At 36.1% G+C, this 18,597-nt stretch overlaps 1 protein-coding gene across 2 annotated transcripts in view; it reads left to right on the forward strand.

Moving 5' to 3' along the window:
- The first annotated feature begins 231 nt into the window (after positions 1-231).
- The window catches only part of CDH12 (cadherin 12), a 165,458-nt gene continuing 147,092 nt past the window's right edge, over positions 232-18,597 (forward strand). For both annotated transcript variants that reach the window (XM_065630209.1, XM_065630210.1), the window contains exon 1: positions 232-462. In XM_065630209.1, coding sequence (XP_065486281.1) covers positions 232-462 — 231 coding nt within the window. The remainder of the gene's footprint in view (positions 463-18,597) is intronic.

Here is an 18,597-nt window from a genome sequence, read left to right on the forward strand (position 1 = left end):
TGTAGTTTTATGTAATTTGATGTTGCCATGTAAATCTCTTTTATAGGTCCCTTTAGATGGAATTTAATGCGGCAAAAACCTTGTCATCAGAAGGATTAATGCCTGCATTAGCATTTCCGCAATAAAATCAGAAGCTAAGTGGTGGAGGCCACAGACACCTCAAACCTGGATTCCTCTGCTCTGCATTAAGTGCTGGAGATTTTATTACTTGCTGTAGGGAAGCCGTTGCCAATGCTCACAAGGAACTGCTTATCCCTGCTTCTCTGGGTCCTGTTTGATGGAGGTCTCCTAACGCCACTACATCCACAACCACAACAGAGTTTAGAAGCAGAGCCAAGAGAAAATGTTGTCCCAGTGCCAGGGAGGAGATCATCTGCCCAGCGAGTCAAACGAGGCTGGGTGTGGAATCAATTTTTTGTACTGGAGGAGTACATGGGCTCCGAACCTCAGTATGTGGGAAAGGTAATTTTTTTCTCTTTCTTTGAAAGTTGCAATAACACAGATAAATAGTAAAATGTGCTATAAATGTGTACTTGTTTCTGATGGGGCAAATCTTCTTCAACTGGCTAGAGTTCCTTCTGTTCATACTCTTCACCATTCAGCCTCTCATATAGCCACTGTAGACCTTACTATTATTTTTAGTGCACAAGTTTATAACATTTACTTTCTACCTTTGTATGTTTGTCTAATTTCCCTATCTTTGGCTTTGTAGTAAAACAAACAAAAAAATCAATTCTGAGATAAATTTGTGAAGCACAAATAACTTTAATTGAATCTACTGTAATAGTGTATAGTTGATTTTTAGCAGTGAATGTCAGACTGATATCAGAGATAAGACTTAAACCAGAAATCTCTAGTCCAGAATGCAGTCATTTCTGTGATTGGTATGGTTACTCCAAATCAGTTTTCAGCTAGTGAAGATACCTGCTTTTTGCTCTGTTATCTTATGCCTCAGTATCATTTGCTTTTAGTTCTGATTGTTCAGATTGTTTTCAAGTATTGCTAATATGCTTTATAGCTTCATAATTAAAAATCTTGCATTATAGCTTTTATACTCTGTGTGCAGACATACACACTCACACATGCAGAGAATTTCTGCAATTCTCTCTCTCATTATATGACCACTGTTTCTGTAATAGGATATAAGTAATTTGATAGCCGACTGTTCAAGGAGTGTGTGTGGGAATTTAGATAATAGAATTTTCAGAAAGGAATGCTGAAAATGAGAGCTGAAAAAAATAGTAGCAAAGTATATAACTGCATGCTATGTATAATTTTCAGTTTAATGAAAGGCTTTTGCTCAGTGAAAATAAGAGATCAGGGATTCATTTCCTGGGTCACCAAATGCCACTTCCCTAGGCAGCAAGATTTCAGTTCACCAGTCATAAAAATGGGGCATCATGCTTTGGTTTCTACTTTAATAACGTTTTAATTTTTTTAAAGTAAAATCTGGGAATGTGTTGTGTATTTTTCTAAATATAAATAAAATTCACAGAGAACTAATTTTACCTCCTACTCTTCCAGGAAACTATTCTGAGTAGAGGTTGTATTTGGGAAAAAAAAAAAAAAAAAAAGAAAAAAAAAAGGTAGATGATTTGATAAACCAGCCACAAATGCAAAAATATACTTGCATATTACACATGTCGGCATTGGTATTAAGCACTAACCCTTATTAGTCAAAACAATTTACAAAGCAGTATGTTTATGTCACAAAGATAGCATAATGAGTTTGTTTCACAGTCTGAAGAGAGGGGGATCACATAATGAAAAATTGCGTCTTTGTGATGTCTGGTTGATATAAATTACACTTTCTCTAATGCATGTCTTTGTTTTGGCCACTCACTAAACAAAACAAGGACCCTGATCACATTCGATGCTGTAGCACAGGCAACATGATTGCTGTACTTTTTACCTCGGAAGTCGGAGACGTTATTGCTGCACCACTGTAATTCCTTAGTCTTTATTCCTTTATGTAGGATGGTCTGGGCAGCTGTTTAGAATCACTTCTAAGCTGCCAAAATAGTATTATTTCTTGCACAAAGTTGACTATTATTAAGGCATTTGAATTTGAGTTTAGGAGCAACTTCAGAACTAATGGGATATCTTCATTAAGAGTAATACTTATTATGTCACAGATTTACCTGGCATGTTTTTAACTATTAAGACTTTTTTAATCTGTTACAAGTTGCAGAAATGACACTTTTCAGGTATGAGGAAAGGTCTAATTGCCGTGTAGCATACACAATAGTAATGTTTCTCAATAGGATAACATATATTAATACCACTGATACCTAATAAATAAATTAAATACAGGAGGATCTTGGTGGTGAAGTAAAAATGTAAATGAAGATCTTTTTAGTTAGTACATCAGTAAAATTGCTTCTAGGATCATGCAGTTCATTCCAGATTCCATTTTTTTAAACAATATTTATTACCTGTTGAGCATTAATTTGATGTTTATTGTAACTTCTTTTGTCTATATTAATGATTTCCTTCAATCTGCCTGAAAAAAGAACCTGATAGCTTTTGGATAAGTCTTCTTTGCCTAATCTCTTAAAAAAAGCTCTCCAAGAAGGTAGAACACTAAATGGAAGTTCTTTACAGAAATTGTACTTTTAAATCCAGATAGTGAAAGCCATGTCTAATATAAATTCAAACCACTGTCAACATACTGAAATACACTCAGCAATGGCTAATCAATAGCTTTAGATCTTAAGTAATTTTTAGAAATCATGGACATTTTTTGAGGTATAAGATGGAATTGAGTTCTTGCCTGATTGCAGAAATAAATCTGTTTCATATCTAAACCCATATATTTTCAAATATTCCTTTGTAATACTACTGTCTTATATTTTGAAGTGATATTAAGTATATTATAAAGTGCAGGACATTTCATGTGACCCAGCAGTACAGGTTTTTTCAGCTGCTTCTTTCAGACATGGTAGCCGGACACAATATAGTGACATGTGCGTCGGCATTTATGTTACTTGTTATAGAACTGCTGCACTAGTAATGTCATGGTAATTTATAAATAGGAGTTTAATGTGTCTATTGAATCAGCTGACAATTTCACTAAACAGTTAGGGGTGACTAGTTAATTTTGGAAGCCACCTGCAGATTTATAGCAAAATGTCAGCTGTTACTGGCCAACACAATTCATTTTATGTCTCTTTTTAGAAGACTATCTTAAGAAGTGTCAGATTGCAAATTAAAATATAGTTTAGAAACTGATGGGGATTAGTTTAGCTCACAGAGATCTTGAAATAGTGCTTCATATTGACACATTAAAAGCCATTTAACCTGAACATTAAATCAGATGTTGGAAATCCTCTCCTTGCGTAATATGGAAATGCTACAAAAATCCAACAGATTACCAAACAAAAGATAGCTCCCTTTAGTAGAGATCCACATAAGCAGACCCAGGCTAAAAAGCAAAACTGCTATGTGACCCATACAAATGGAAAGGATGCTGGAAGTCTTGCTGTAAAATAAGACTTGCTTGTGAACTTAGTTTGCTGTGCTTTATGTATTTTCCTGATACTGTGAAGCTCCAGAAGGCCATGCAAAACAACGCGTGTATGGATTAAGACAAAAAAGCTCACGATTTTTTTTTTTTTTTTTTTGGTGCCAAAGCTCAGTTCTCACTGAGTGGTGACAGAAATCCACAGAGTATCATGTACTTGAGCATGGCCATGTCCCAACAAGGCTGCAGTTTTAATTGCCCTTACCCAGGGGTAGCTCAAGGGGGTGTAACCGCACCAGACCACCAGAACATTATAAATCTTACTGTAACCTTTTTTAATTGCTTTGTTTCAGCAGTAGCATGAAGAAACAGCATAATAAAAGGAAACTTCAAGAGAACAAAGTAGAAAAATATAGGTTCTTAATTATCAACTAATCATCAACTTAATTATCAACTGTTATACTAACAAAAAGTTTTAGTTGTTATACATACAGTATGCTTCCATTTATAGACGTGTGTCCTTGCAATTCTACTGTGCAAATGCATTACATCTTTCTCGTGTTATAAACCTGCGGTTGCTCTTAGTAAGGATATTTGCTGGCTGTTCTCAGGTTTGCAGAGACAGGCATGTAGCAAATGCTGCTGCATGCAGACTGGGTGCATAGGAAGAGATTGCAAAGTCCTCTTCGAAGTAATGGCCATTTTTCTTCTGTTTTCCAGTGTGCAACAACTAAATATTCTCAGCTTGCCAGATATTATCTTCCTAATGAATAACCTATATGTTTTGCAACATTTTAGTCTTTAAACCTCCGTTACATTATAAATGCTCACATACAAATGACTACTTTTTTTTGTTATAATCCTCACCAGATGAAAAATGTAATATCACAAGTGCCCTATGGCAGTACAGGGTGCATGTAAAAATATAGCATTTTTCATCTGACTTAGTCCTGAGAAAGCCTCATCGTCTTCCGAGGTTTCCCCATCTATCAAGGCAGAAACAGTGCTGATTGGAAGGAAGCAGAGTTCTATATCTGCAAGTAGAACTGAGTGCTTTTCTGAAACCTCAGAATTTATCCTCTGCATCTGAAATATGGACATAGAACTTATTTATACATTTTATAGTGGATAGTTTTTAATATAACGAAATTAATGTTGACCACCTTCCATCAGGCTTAAATCAACGCCTCTTTCTGAATGCACACTCAGATTTTATGGTTATTTTCCTTCTCAGGAGAGTGTCTGGATGACAGGGCAGTCTGTGAAGGAAATTTTGCAAATGCTTATGGAGAATCTATCCTCAGACAAACAAATCTACAGTACCATGGCTATCATTTTGGTGTCATTCTCAAGCACTGGCTTAACTTGAAGGAAAAAATAAAATTAAAGGAAAAGAAATACATGCAGTGATTTTGAAAGCTACTGCCCTTTGAAGGGAAAAAAAATAAGCTTAAGTTTCTGCTCATAACTGGACCCTAATTAATCTGTTTTTTTCTAAAAAATTACATTTCTACCAGATTTCTGCTCAGAAGGTCAAAATAATATTTCATTTAAAGCTGCCGTAAGGGTTTTTTCTAGCTTATCAGGTTCCATGACCACAACTGACATAACAATATTAGAGAGAAACCTGTATATAATTTCCATTAGACATTCGCACAGTGCCATCTTCGAAGAAATGATAGTTGTTTCAGAGACCACTGCTGGTAATGTGTTAATTGACTCCTATGATGCAGGACATCACAATTACTCATTTCTGGATGATTTTAATATGAAAGATCTTCCAAACAGTATTTATAAGAACGAACTTGTTCAATAGATCTTCAATCCACAGGAATTCATATACCCACCTGTCTACAGACATCATAGTGAAATTCTTGTCGGGTCTTAGTGGTCCTTAGATGATAATTTAAAGTGTGATCAGGCATGATCATATTAGCCTGGCTTAGTAAACAGACTGACTGAGTTTTTACCATGCATATTTTCAAGTAAAAGCATTGTCACAATTCATTACAGATAAGAAAACTGACGAGGAGAAATAAAATAGTAAAGAAAGTATGAGAAGAACCACAACTGGGGTCAGAACTCTAGACTTCTTATCTTGCTGTGTTGAGCTGAGACCTTTGTCTCTCTCACTTATGTCTGGCTAGTGAAGAAAGAGATGACTTTAAAAGCTTTGCATCCTGTATATTGCATAAAGCATGTGAGACACAAAGCAATTTTGACAGCTGCACGTGAAAGTGTGAGAAGGAAGTGGAAATGCAAAACCCCACGAGCAAGTCAGACATGCAGTTAATGTTTACTTTTGCAAGCTAATCTTTTTACAAGGTGTATAAAGACCTAGTGTTATCATCACATGTTGTAGCGATGAACAACTTACAGGCAACAGAACATTTCTTATTGACCTAGTGACTAGTTCAGGACGAAGAGAAATCAAAATAAAACAGAAAGATGTTCTTGAGCTGCAACCCACATTTTAGGGTAAAAGGTTGGAGTCATTGTTCTGGACTGCTAAGGTGGTCACGAGGTGAAATAGTTCAAACTCTTGAACACAGCAGGCTGTATTGCCGGAGAATTCAGTGATCAGCACAGGAGACTGAAAGCCTGCAGGGACGGTCCTGTTTCCATGAAATCACCATCTCTCACAAGTCCTCTGAACACAGCTGAGTGTATGGTGCTAATGGTGCTCACATGTGTCTGAAGTTTGTGTTGCCTACACAGATGAAGAAATACAAACGAGCTTACAGAAATCAAACTGCTAAGGGAAAGCCGTCTATCTATTGTAGTTTTGTTTGGAATGTTTTTTGTATAAATGGCTTCACCTGGGTGGGAAGTTCATTTGAACCAGGAAATATGTGAAAGGATAGCTTAAAAAAAATTTGTAAAATATTTTTAGGGACTTGGGTAGATGGAAAAAACCCCAAAACATAGTATCCTCTTTTAATCCAAGAGAATTGGAAAATTTTCAATTTGTTTCATCTAAATCTGGATTTTGGCTGAGAATTGCTGACTCACCTTGCAGCCTTGGACATAGTGTTTCCAATACTCTGATTGGACACTAGAGTGTATTATGTGTGCCAGCAACTCAAAACTGAATTTAGACCTGGTGAAACATTAGATCAATTGCAATTGAAATGAAAGAGAAACTACTTGAGATCACAAGATCTCCTTTTAGAATGAGCAACAGAATGCCAAGTAAGAAATTAAACAGAATTCACCAGACAACAAAATGTGCAAAAGTATTAAATTGTTGCTATTCCTGTATCTGGGTAACAAAGTATAAACCAAAGCAAGAAGGAGGTTCAGAAATGGAATAAAAGTTAATTGCTGCAGCATGTGAGGTGTTAAAAAAAAGGGAATAGCATAATACCTCACTCAAACACGTTACAAAAATATAAATTCTTAATAAAAAAAGTCAATATATAGAAATATTAATGAAAGAAAATGATAGGAGACCAGTTTAAAGCTCAGCATTTTGTATTTATGAGACAGGTTGTTCTTCCAAAACGTGGACTTTTTTGTTTCTTTTGCTCATTTTGGAGGAATGCTTATTCAGTACAAAAACGTTACTTGGAAAAAAAATAGAATGGCAATTTTCAGAAATCTAAATTTATATTTTTTCATAATTCCATTTAAAATTTAAAAAATAGATGTTAAAATGTGAACAGTTGTACCATTGAAATTAATTATTTTAACAAAATACACAGAACTATTTACATTTTATGAAAAAGCATGAAAAATCACCACTGAAATTCAAAAAAACTGTATGTGTGTAAAATTTATTAACAGAATTCAAACTTAAATTCAATTTTTTAAATAAATGCTAAATATCATGAAACAAAAACATTTTCCCAGCAAGAATCAATTAACTATAAATGAAGCATGATCTTCCAGAATAAGAAAGTTTTCCCATTAGTTTTCCAGCACCAACCTATAGGAGAAACTAAAGACTTAGAAGATTATCCCATTTTCAGCCAGTGCAGTTAATACCTGTCTATGTAAATCATTAATAGAAATGAAGATGATTAGGATGGGCAGTCTTGTCACATGCTGCAGTTACATCTAGCACTATCTGCAAGTCAGAGTCCTTGGAGTCTTTTCACGGCAGACATCCTAAAGTGCAAAAACCTCTGTGCTTCTGAAGTGCATATGTCAAACCACAATTTGTAACTCTTATCTGATACAGAAAGCAATGAACTTGGAGCAGGTATTGGTTTTATGGCATGTGCCATTTCTCTCTCCCTCACCCACCTCCATGACCCATAGTCTGTAGATGACCAGACTCTTCTCCCTCCAGAGATAATCATCCCCTAATCCTTCTTTCTGTCTCCCTGTACCTGATATCCACTCTGCTGCAAATGCTACAATTGCTCTATTCCTTACAGAACGTCTGTTACATATCCAATTATATTCTGAGCAATGAACCCACCTTATAGTTAACTTTGAACTCCATGGCTTCTCTTCTGATTTGAGATAGGCCTTTTGTACCCAAAAGCTTGCTTACATTTTCCACGTGTTAGTGGAAGTCTAATGAATTAAACTGCTTTCATAAATGATCCTTGTATTTCCTGCATATTAATTTATGTGTAAAATAGAGTAGATTACATTTTTCTACCTGGGAGGGAGAAACATACAAACAAACAAACAAACAAGAACAACACAAATACAAAACCAAACCAACCAAACAAACCCCCAACCTGCATAAAACCCAACATGAATGAGAAGTCAAAAAAGATTAAACAAAGAAGAGTGGAATGTGACAAGAGGAAATAATATTACCTAAAAAATTAAAAATATTATTCAGACGTCCCAATAATGGAAAATATTTTTGTTGTAGGAACTCAATTGTGTCATTCTCTCTCTGTTGCCACTTGTTCCTGAACATTTACTGAGTCTAAACATTAAATTAGAAAATCCCAAATAATCCAATAATTTTGTAGAGTCATTTAAAAAACAGAGATTATGCTGTTTCTAAGGGCAGAAGATGAACTCAAGCATAAAAGCAATGTGGTTGAAAATTGCCCTTTTCTTTCCAGGATTATTTTTAAACTCTGATAGATTCGTTGGTTTGCTTCACTGTGTGGCACCAGAAGAACATGTTGTAGGACCACTGCACAGCAGTGATATATATATTCTAGTGCTATATAGGTAAGAGAGGATAACTAATGAGAAAGATGCTTAAGTTGACACTTTGGGTGGCATTTCCCTTCTCCACCCAGCCCAGGGGCTGTTATCTCATGGTAGATGAAAAAAGAAGGAGAAAAGGTGAAAGACATAATAATGAAGGAAGAAAATGTCCACCAGCATTGATAAAGCTGAAAGTAACCTTAATATAGTTTTAATTATTTGTTACTAGCTTAAATTTAATTTTCTTCTGACAAAGGTTTTGTTTCATAAATACATTTAAGAAAAAAATAAAACAAACAACACCCTGTTGATTCTTGCTGTGCTACAAAATATGAAAAGAATAGAAATAGTAGGAGAAAAACAGGTTAAAATAGAATAGAAGGAATAAGATTGTGAGAAATATTTGAGAAGATGGCAAGAGAGAGCAGTTTTATACAAATTCCAAAATTGTAGCAATAAAGAAGTAGATAGAGAGTAATGGAGGCAGTTGAGATCCTGGTCCTTTTAGAACTGCTGAGACTCCCGCAGGTACAGCAGGAAAGCGGGATTGCAAAGGATTTCCCCCTCCAATACGTGACATCGTAGTGTGCAAGCTGTTCTCTTGCTGCACTAACATTTTCCATCAGCTAAGTAAATGATTACATTTTTCTTCCTCTAAGTTCATGTACTTCATCGTATTCTGAAATTATTGGCTTCAGTGATGGTTGCCAAAACGTTATCGATTATGCTATAAGTGTTAGCTTAAATAGTAAAAAAATGCATCGGAAGTACAATGAGTTTTGTCTAAACAGATGTGTACAGTAGTTGTTCTTCTATTTACAACAAGAGGAAAAAATGTGTGTAGAGAACAAAGCCAAGCTTGGAAAAAAACTCCTGTTTTCTACACCAGCTTTAATTACAGAGATTATTTCCTTGTGTACATTGTATTTATTTCAACTGTCAGTCCCTGAACATGTAAGCTAGAGTTACTATTGATAATTTTGAACTACTGCTATTACAACTTTGCTACTGCTTGCCAAAAAAAATAGATTTTCTGTACTGGATTATTCACTCCTAGCGTCACGAAAATACTTAACTGAACACTAAAAAAAAATGACTGTTTTATCCTGGACACTATTGTGCTATATTTAGTATCAGTAAGGATTTAGGTTAGGGCCTACATTCTTTATCATGATCATAAATGATCTGGGAAAGGGCGTGAATATCCAGGTGACAGGGTTTGCTGTTCAGATTGAACTGTTTGAGTTAGTAAAGACAAAAGCCTAATGGTGTGGGGGGGAAATAACAACAAAACCAATAAAACAAACAGGAAAACTACCTTATGAAAAGCAATCAAAATAAGAGATGAAGTTTTATATAAAGCGGCACAAAATACAGGAGAAGGGGAATAATTCTAACTTCATTAATACAATGTTGTGGTCTGAGGAAACCATAATCTCTCTCGAATGAGATCTTGTTTTTAGAATATCTCCATGCGCATTTGCTCACTGTGCAGTGAGTGCACAAAAAGCAAATGGGATGTTAAAAAATTTTAGCAGAGGCAGAAGAAAATAAATGTCATTAATAAAGCTGAGTCCGTATCTTCCAAACTGTGTGAATTATTTATCTCATGTCTCAAAGAGGACATGTCTTCCAAAGAAGTGGGAAAAGTACAGAGAAGGATACAAAGGCAATCAGTATCTTTGGTCTGACTCCTTGATGAGCAATGACTGAGTAGGATTCCTTAGTCTGGAAAAGAGATAAAGAGCAGGAGATATGATAGGTTTCCATAATATCTAGAACAGCATGGGGAGGCTAAAAGGGGAGGAATTCCTTCTTCACTAATTCAATATAGGGGGCATCAAATAAAGCCAACAGGTGGCACATTCAGAGCAAAGAAAAGGAAGTGATTTTTCACAAAATGTATGAATCAAAAACAAGTAGCTTCCTCCCACAGGGTGCTGTGGATATTAGAAGTTTTCATGTATGTGAGAAGACAGTGAACAAGCTAAGGAAAAATCAATCTGCTGAAGGCTGATAACTATGGAGTCACCATCAATGTCTGCACAAATTCCTGGTGACTTGGAAATTATGTGGTGAACTGTGCTTTCTCTAACCTTATGCTGTTCTCTAAAAAGCCAGTTTTGGCATCTGCCAGGGACAGAGTTCTCAGTTGGAGGCCCCTCGCACACAGTGCAGCAAAACATTCTTCTGTGGGGACCACTGGCAGTAACAGACGTTCTCCTTCACCTAGGAGAAAATAATAAAAATTGTTTATATTGATCTTGTCCCCAGAAGTGACTCACTTAACTTTGCTGAAAGTTTTTTGGACAGTTTGATGGGCAGGAATATGACCAAGGAACAATTCAATTCTAAATAGAAAAATGTATTTCCTTAAATATTATTTCTCCTTGTGAAAATATAAACCGTACTCCTTATATGTAAAATGCAAACATCTGCCATACTTCATGTAGCGATGTATTAATTCTTCAGTGAATGTGACTATATTAGTAATACTATTAGATAAAAAAGATTTAAGACAGTAGTGCAGGGGTCTTGGCAGCATTTAGGCAGACATCACCATTATCTTTCTTTGTAGACATTGTTTTAAGCCCTTGTTCATCTAGTCTTTTAGTTTATAACACCCATGAATATTCAGACTATAAATTACTTTCAGCTGTTTAAATAAGCGATCGTGATACAATGTCAATGGCTTTGCAAAGTCCTTGCATAATTTTACTATAGTTATCTCTGTAACTTACATTTTTCCTGCATTTTGAGCTACATTACTGGAAAGCAACACTACAGATAAACTACTGAAGCAAATGACTTCTGCATATCTATCTAACTCTAACTGTCCATCATCAACGTGGCAATAGAGGCCACACAACCACACAGAATGAAATAATCTTTGGTTTCTGTCTTGTGGATATTGGTCAGAGGCGTTGCAGGCTTTTTTTTTTTTTTCTTCCCAAATAACACAATTTTATATTTTCCCCAATCATACAAAATAATCCGTATAACGTATAAAATGTTATCATATTCAGTACACATTTCTTATTGTCTTATATAGCCTATATGAAAAGTAATGTTAATAGGCTAATTACTTATGCCATTATTTTTTACAAGTTTTTAACTACTGATATTTGGAGATAATTAAAGAAAATGAGCAACCTGTCGGAATTATTTAATACACTGAGGAAGCCATTACTTCAGAATCAGTCTCTGGGGATGGGCTCCCCAAAGAAACATGTTAATAGCCTACTCCAAGGAACACAAGTGAAGAAACATAAAGCATAATACAGATAGGCTATTATGAGTGCAATACTTTTGATTGTCTGTTGTCTCTGTAATTTTAATAATTTTTCATCTAGTGTGATGATCCATGAATACAACAGGCTAGCAAGGAGTTGACAGCGTTGTCCTTTTTTCCACTTCCTTCTTTCCCTTGAGCTTACTTCACCTTGCAGTTACAAATTTGACATTATTAATGTCAAGACAAGGAATAGACTTGGAAGCTAACTATTTAATCTAAAGAGCATTGCAGTGGCTGGATGTAGAGAAATTTAATCAGTTGTCCTTTATGTCATTTCCAGGTACACAGATCTGCCCAGCTCTTTCAGTTACTGTGTTGTTCAGCATAGACAGAACTCCCTACTTATCAATTCAGAAAATATCAAACTGTAGACCATTATTTTTATTAAAAAACACATGTGAAAATAATAGCAAAAAATCAGAAGGATGGACTTGCTAGTCTCTAGCGTTTCAATGTAATTTTGATAATTACTCTGACAAGTAATTCAGTGTTTCCTGTGCTTAAATTCCCTACTTAGAGAAGAAAGCTAATACTCTCCTCATAGAACCACTGGAAGGATAATCATTGCAACATTCAGATGCCTTAGTGATGAGGCCCATAAAAACATCTTTCTGAATCATAGTACTTTATGGAGATGGTAAAAACTCTAGAGGACAGAACAATTCATTTTTTGTAGGGTCAATTACAATTTCTTTAAAAAAAAAGAAAAAAGAAAAAAGGTTCCTCCAAAACAAAAGAGTGGATTACATATTCATTTATTTTTTAATTGACAATATATCTAATTATACAACACTGGGTAATAAAATCGTGCTATAATTGCTACCAGGCTCATCTGGCAGAATTTTACACTTGGCTTGCTGAAAAAGGAACGATGTATTAAGAGAAATTCAGAACAAGGCCTGACAATATCTTTCAGACATGGCAAATGAAGCATTGCAATAAACATGTCAAAATGGTAAATGAAGTAAACCCATGTTGTTTGTATCCAACTTTTCTTTTGGTTCTGTGTTTTGCTATACAAAAAAGCCCAAATTATTGTTTCTGTCGTAGATAACAATTGTGTTACTACCCTTCAACTTTTCAGTAATGCCAAATCAGTCTATCAGCATAGAAATTATTCAAAAGTAGGAATTACTGTACTTTTGAAAATGCCACAGTAACACGTATCTTTACTGAAAAGAGATTCTCAGTAAAAGTGGTAGTGTTTCAAGTTTTCAGCATCTTTACTACAGTTCTTAAACTGCATAAATGCTGTCTGCCAGAATTCATTAGGCTTACATGAGAATCTCCTGATTCCACAAACACGCATTGATTTTTTTCTTGGATTCTACTGCTGGCATCAATTAGGGTTAAACTAGAAGCAGTTATCTGCTATTGGGCTGATACAGCTGGATTTGACAAACAGGGACCATTAATTGGCTTATATGATAGTGCTGAAAAAGTGCTTTCATATTCTGTAAGATCTACATTGCGCTAATAAGTTCAATGTAATTTTGAGGTATTTTTGGCTTGTTCTTTGACAGTTTATGCTTCAGTTCTCACAATAAGAAAAAAACGTATTATTAGAGTAATTAGATTGCCCTACCCTACTTTTTAATTGTAATCCTTAGTTCACATAAGCCATAAGACAAAAATATCTGTAGACTGATTTTTTTTTTTACACAATAACTCATTAACTGTCCAAATCTGCATTTTGACACCCCAGAGAAAGTGTCTTTGATTCCTGCATTATGAAACACTAAAATATTGTATTGGCTTCAACACAGTAATTATATATTGTCATGGTTTCTCTTATCTTTCCCTATATGGTTTCTCTTTCCCCATACAGTTTCTCTTTCCCCGTACGGCTTCTCTATCCCCGTGCGGGCCATCAATAATCTGTCAAGGTTTAATTGCAAGGAGACAATAAACCGTGGCAGATGGTCTCTGTTACCCCCTCACACACCCTCTGCTTAGATAGGAAAAAGTGATAAGGAGGAAGGGAGACTTCAGGTTGGAAAGGTTTTAAAGGCTTTACTGATGCTACTAATAAATAGAGAAAATGATACAAAATATGCAAAACCAATCTCGAATGTCCCAGAGTAGACCAGTATTTAACCCCTCCTGCGTGGAGTTGGCATGCCTCCAGCAGTGACTGGAGCTGGGAGCTGCCATGGCTCCATCAGCTGCAGGGCAGGCACCCAGAAGTCCTGGGTGGGACTTCACAGCAAACCAGAACTGGATTCAGGGACGCAGGGTCTCAGGCCTTGGATCACAGGCATGGGTGGCAGGGTCCTCTTCAGATGCTGGCCACAGTCAAAGAGAGCGAGACCCTCCTGTTCTCCCTCTTTTATAGAGTGTATGACGTGTATGGGATGGAATACTCGGTTGGTCAGTTTTAGTCACCTGTTCTGTCCGCCCCTCCTTGCGAATATGTCCCATTATCAGTTAACCTTGGTTACCATAGTAATAAACCTAAACATGAGCTTGTTCTGCATTCCATTGCTCATCTTCTCAGTCTGGAGCGAAAAGTGTCTCAAAAATTATGCAGCTAAATTCAGAAAAATGCGGTTACTTAGAAGGTACTGAGAGGAACTTAGCTGAAAGGAAAATTCACTAAAAGAGAACTGGGCTTGTTTTTAACAAAACCAAGACATACATCAACACCAAGGTATAAGAAAAAATAAAAAAAGGCTCATAATCAGCTGTTATCAACAGCTTACTCAGACATCAATGCTGAAAAGCAATGACACCAGAAAAAATTGAATAGAACAACCTCTGCTGAATGGCATAGTGTCATCACCAGGGACTATGGTTTACTTACTGCCATAGTCACAGGGAAAAAAGGCCTTACTAATTAAAACACATTTATTGACATTGTCCTCTAAGACACTAGAACAGAAAATTCTCTCTCATCTTGCCTCACCTTAAGCTTCTTTAAAGGGTAAGTGGAACTGAACACTGTGAAAGTGCTTTTGAAGACCCAGAGAAGTAAAGAAAAATCAAAAGGCTGGTGTGCACATTCCTGACAGGCCTAAATTCTTATTTAACCAGCACATAAAATGTCTACTGTGCTTCAATTTATGTGGTATTCATTTTGTATATAAAGACTGTATACAAACATATAAAAAACTCTGAAGGTTTTTGGGTTTGAAAGACAAACAGGGATTTCTTCCACAGAAGTAAAGCAGAAGGTATAACAAAAGCTTCCTTTCATTTACTTTTTGCTTTTTAGCTTATCAGGCAGTCAGACAAATGTGACATGATTTCAACAGTTATCCATTTTAAGAGACCATTTCAGTTTCATGAAGCAGATTGCAAAGTGTTTCAATGACTTATTGCATTTTCTAAGAAAGGCATAAGATTTGTATAAAAAGATAAAAACATCATATCAAGAAGACATATGGGCACATTTGTGCTTCCTATCTGTCTGCCTTTTGCAGCCATGTTTGAGTTTGGACTTGAGTGCAGGTACCGCTGAGTTCAAGGGTTGTCACATTTGTGCTGCATGTCGATGATGAGCTTGCCTGGGAGGTTTCGTTGCACTAGATTGACTTCCCTCCCACCTCCAGGCTGGCCTGAGCAGAGATTGAGCTGGTTCCCTCTTGCCTGGAATGGGACAGTAAGTATAGCTGCAGCCCATGCATGGTGCAGGTGTCTAGCGCTCAGGCCAACTTCAGAGGTAAGGGATCCTCTGAGGGACTTGTAGGGGGCATAAGCAGGCTCATCTCTTTTTGAGTATCTCTTTCAGGAAGATTCTCTGTCTGGACTAGAAAACTAAAGAAACAGTAACTGTGAAATAGTGGGTAGTATGGAATCTTGAAAGGCATGAATATTTGCAACAATGTCAAAAACCCCTTGCTAACTTTTTCTCAACATTACATTAGGATGCTGGCCTGCACTACTGATTTAAATCTTCTGAGTCTAACATTATTACTAAGATATCAATAACTGCATTCACTAAACAATTAGTACATTGCTACATGAAGTATTGCAGATGTTTACATTTTACATATGAGTAATGTTTATCTTTTCACTAGAAGAAATAACATTTAAGGAAATATATTTCTCTATTTAGAATTGAATTGTTCCTTGATCATATTCCTGCCCATTAAACTGTCCAAACAACTTTCAGATTCTTGACAGACCTCATTAACACAAATCCTTTTCAGAAAGTTGATCTTCAGATTCAGGGATTTTAAAGTAAATTTTCATTTTTCCTGTTTGCCACCACTAATTTTGTAACCATCTGATGAGGGCTGTATATCTTTACTTAAAGAGAAATTACCTTTGTTTACAATACAAACATAAACTAAAGCCCACCGCCATTTTGAGCTGTGTCCAAAAACCAAATTGAACCTTTCCTAAAAAATTCTGGTTTGGTTCTTTTTTTTTTAAATTATTCTCTCAAAATAAAGAAATGGGTATTATCCTTCTCAAATACTGAAGTCCTGACTGTGTTTAGGAATCATTATATTTGTGCATTACCAGATAGCTGACAAATCTTTGTGAGCTTTTTTGTTCCAATCTGAAGTGCACTTTTGAGGCAAATCTGTTTATCATTCAGACTTACTATACTTTTGTTCATGTTAGGAGAGGTCTTGCAGAGTACAAGCTAGGTCTCTTCTGGATAAAAATAACCTGAGAGGATGCACTACATGGACTGGCACTTAGTTCATTGGACCAGATGAGATCTTGTCCGCAGCAAAAAAACTCTGAGATGCCTTTATCATAGGCATCGTTTCTCAGCATAATCTGCTTCGTTCTACAGATCCACTCTTACTGGTTCATATTACTTGCTAACATAGGTACAATTCATGTCTAATAAAATTTAGATATGGAGAAACTACCCAAGGCTAGGTGAGTGCTGGCATATTTAGTCAGCCCTCTTCCCTTAAATTTTATTTAAATTTTCCAGTCCTTTTATGAAGACCTACCAAGCAGGAATGATTTATACAGTCAAGTGTCCAAAAGTAAGGAAGAAATTATGCAGAATAGTAGTATAATGTAGGAGACTATGATCTCAGTTTTGGAATAGCTCTTTGTGATAGTTATATTATGATTTATACTTATACAATTTCTATGCCTAAAAATGTCATATTTCCATGCTTGTAATGTACACCTCCTATAGTCTACAATCCTTGAAAAGTCTAGGTACTAGAAAGTAAGTCTTTACATGGTTTGCACAAAATCAGAGCAGAGACAGGCTGTTGAGTTAGAAGCTTCCAAGGTACAGAGGTGTAAAGGTTTGATTGCAAGGTGACAATAAACCGTGGCAGACGCTTTGTTAACCCTCTCTCCCACCTCCATCCCCCCTCAGCCCCGCCTCCCCACTAAGTTCAGGCGATAGGAGGGCAAAGAGAGAGAGAGTTGGAAAAAGATAAAAATGTTTTACTAATGCTACTAATAAAACAGAGAAAATAATACAAAATATACAAAACTAATCTTGAAATTCCCGGCAGCTCAGAACTGCTCTGGCAGCAGTAGGGCAGACACCCAGAAGTCCTGGGTTGGACTCCGCAGCAAAATGGAAATGGATTCATGGATGCAGGGTCTGTCACTAGGCGTCAGATTTGCAGGGATGACTCACAGGGTTCTCCCCAGATGTCGGCCATAGTTGAAGAAGGGAAAAAAGGGACAAGACCCTCGTGATTTTCCACTTTTATATGAAGTATCACGTGAATGGGGTGGTATATTTAGTTGGTCAGTTTTAGTCACCTGTTCAGTTCGCTCCTCCTTGCCCCTCTCACTTACGGGACATGCATCCTTATCAGCGACCTTGCATTCCATTGCTATGTCTACCAAAACATGTATCTAGCTTCAGAAAAGTGCAGTTACTAAGAAAGCTTTAACTGAAAGGAAAATTCACTAAAAGAGAAAACTGGTGTTGTTTTTAACAAAACCAGGACAAGAGGCAAGAGAGGTGCCTGAGTAAAAATTTCCATTGCTTCCGCATGTATATCCTGCTGTGCTGTTGAATCACTTTTTAAACAAATAACCCCCAAATAATATTCATGGTGTCTAATACATATAACTGTGTATATATATATATAAATGGCCTCAAGCTGCACCAGGGGAGATTTAGATTGGATATTAGGAAAAATCTTTTCATGGAAAGGGTTCTTAGGCATTGGAACAGGCTGCCCAGGTTGAGTCGCTATCCCTGAAGGTGTTTAAAAGATGTATAAGTGAGGTTCTTAGGGACATGGTTTAGTGCCAGTGTTAGGTTAATAGTTGGACTCGGTGATCTGAAGAGTGTTTTCCAGCCAAAATGATTCTATGATTCTGTGCATATATTCACAAAAATGTCTATGACCTGCATGTGAGGTCTATAGGGGGACTACAAGTAGAAAATAAAGGCTGATTAAAAAGTTAAATTTGCCCTTATGCCTTCTTTTTTGGTTACTCCTCAGTCTTAGTTGTGTTAGAACATGTTCAGCCACTACTTTTCACAATCTGAAAAAAAAAAATACAAAGAACAATAAAAATGATGAGACGGAAGAAATTTATGTTGAAGTCACTGAGAGATTTCCATTTTAATAAATTTTGACTTGAACTTGATTGATAAAACAAGGTATGAAACAGGCAATACAAAGTTATGAGAATCATGACAGAGAAATAAAAAATTATTTGTTGATGTATTTGGTTTAGGAAATATGGTCTATTTAAGTAGATTTTTTCACTGCAATAATGAAACTTTTTTTTTTAATGTTAAGAAAATTAGAATAGTCCAACT

This window comes from Caloenas nicobarica, chromosome 2 (assembly GCF_036013445.1).
Source record: "Caloenas nicobarica isolate bCalNic1 chromosome 2, bCalNic1.hap1, whole genome shotgun sequence".
In the NCBI taxonomy this organism is placed as follows: domain Eukaryota; kingdom Metazoa; phylum Chordata; class Aves; order Columbiformes; family Columbidae; genus Caloenas; species Caloenas nicobarica.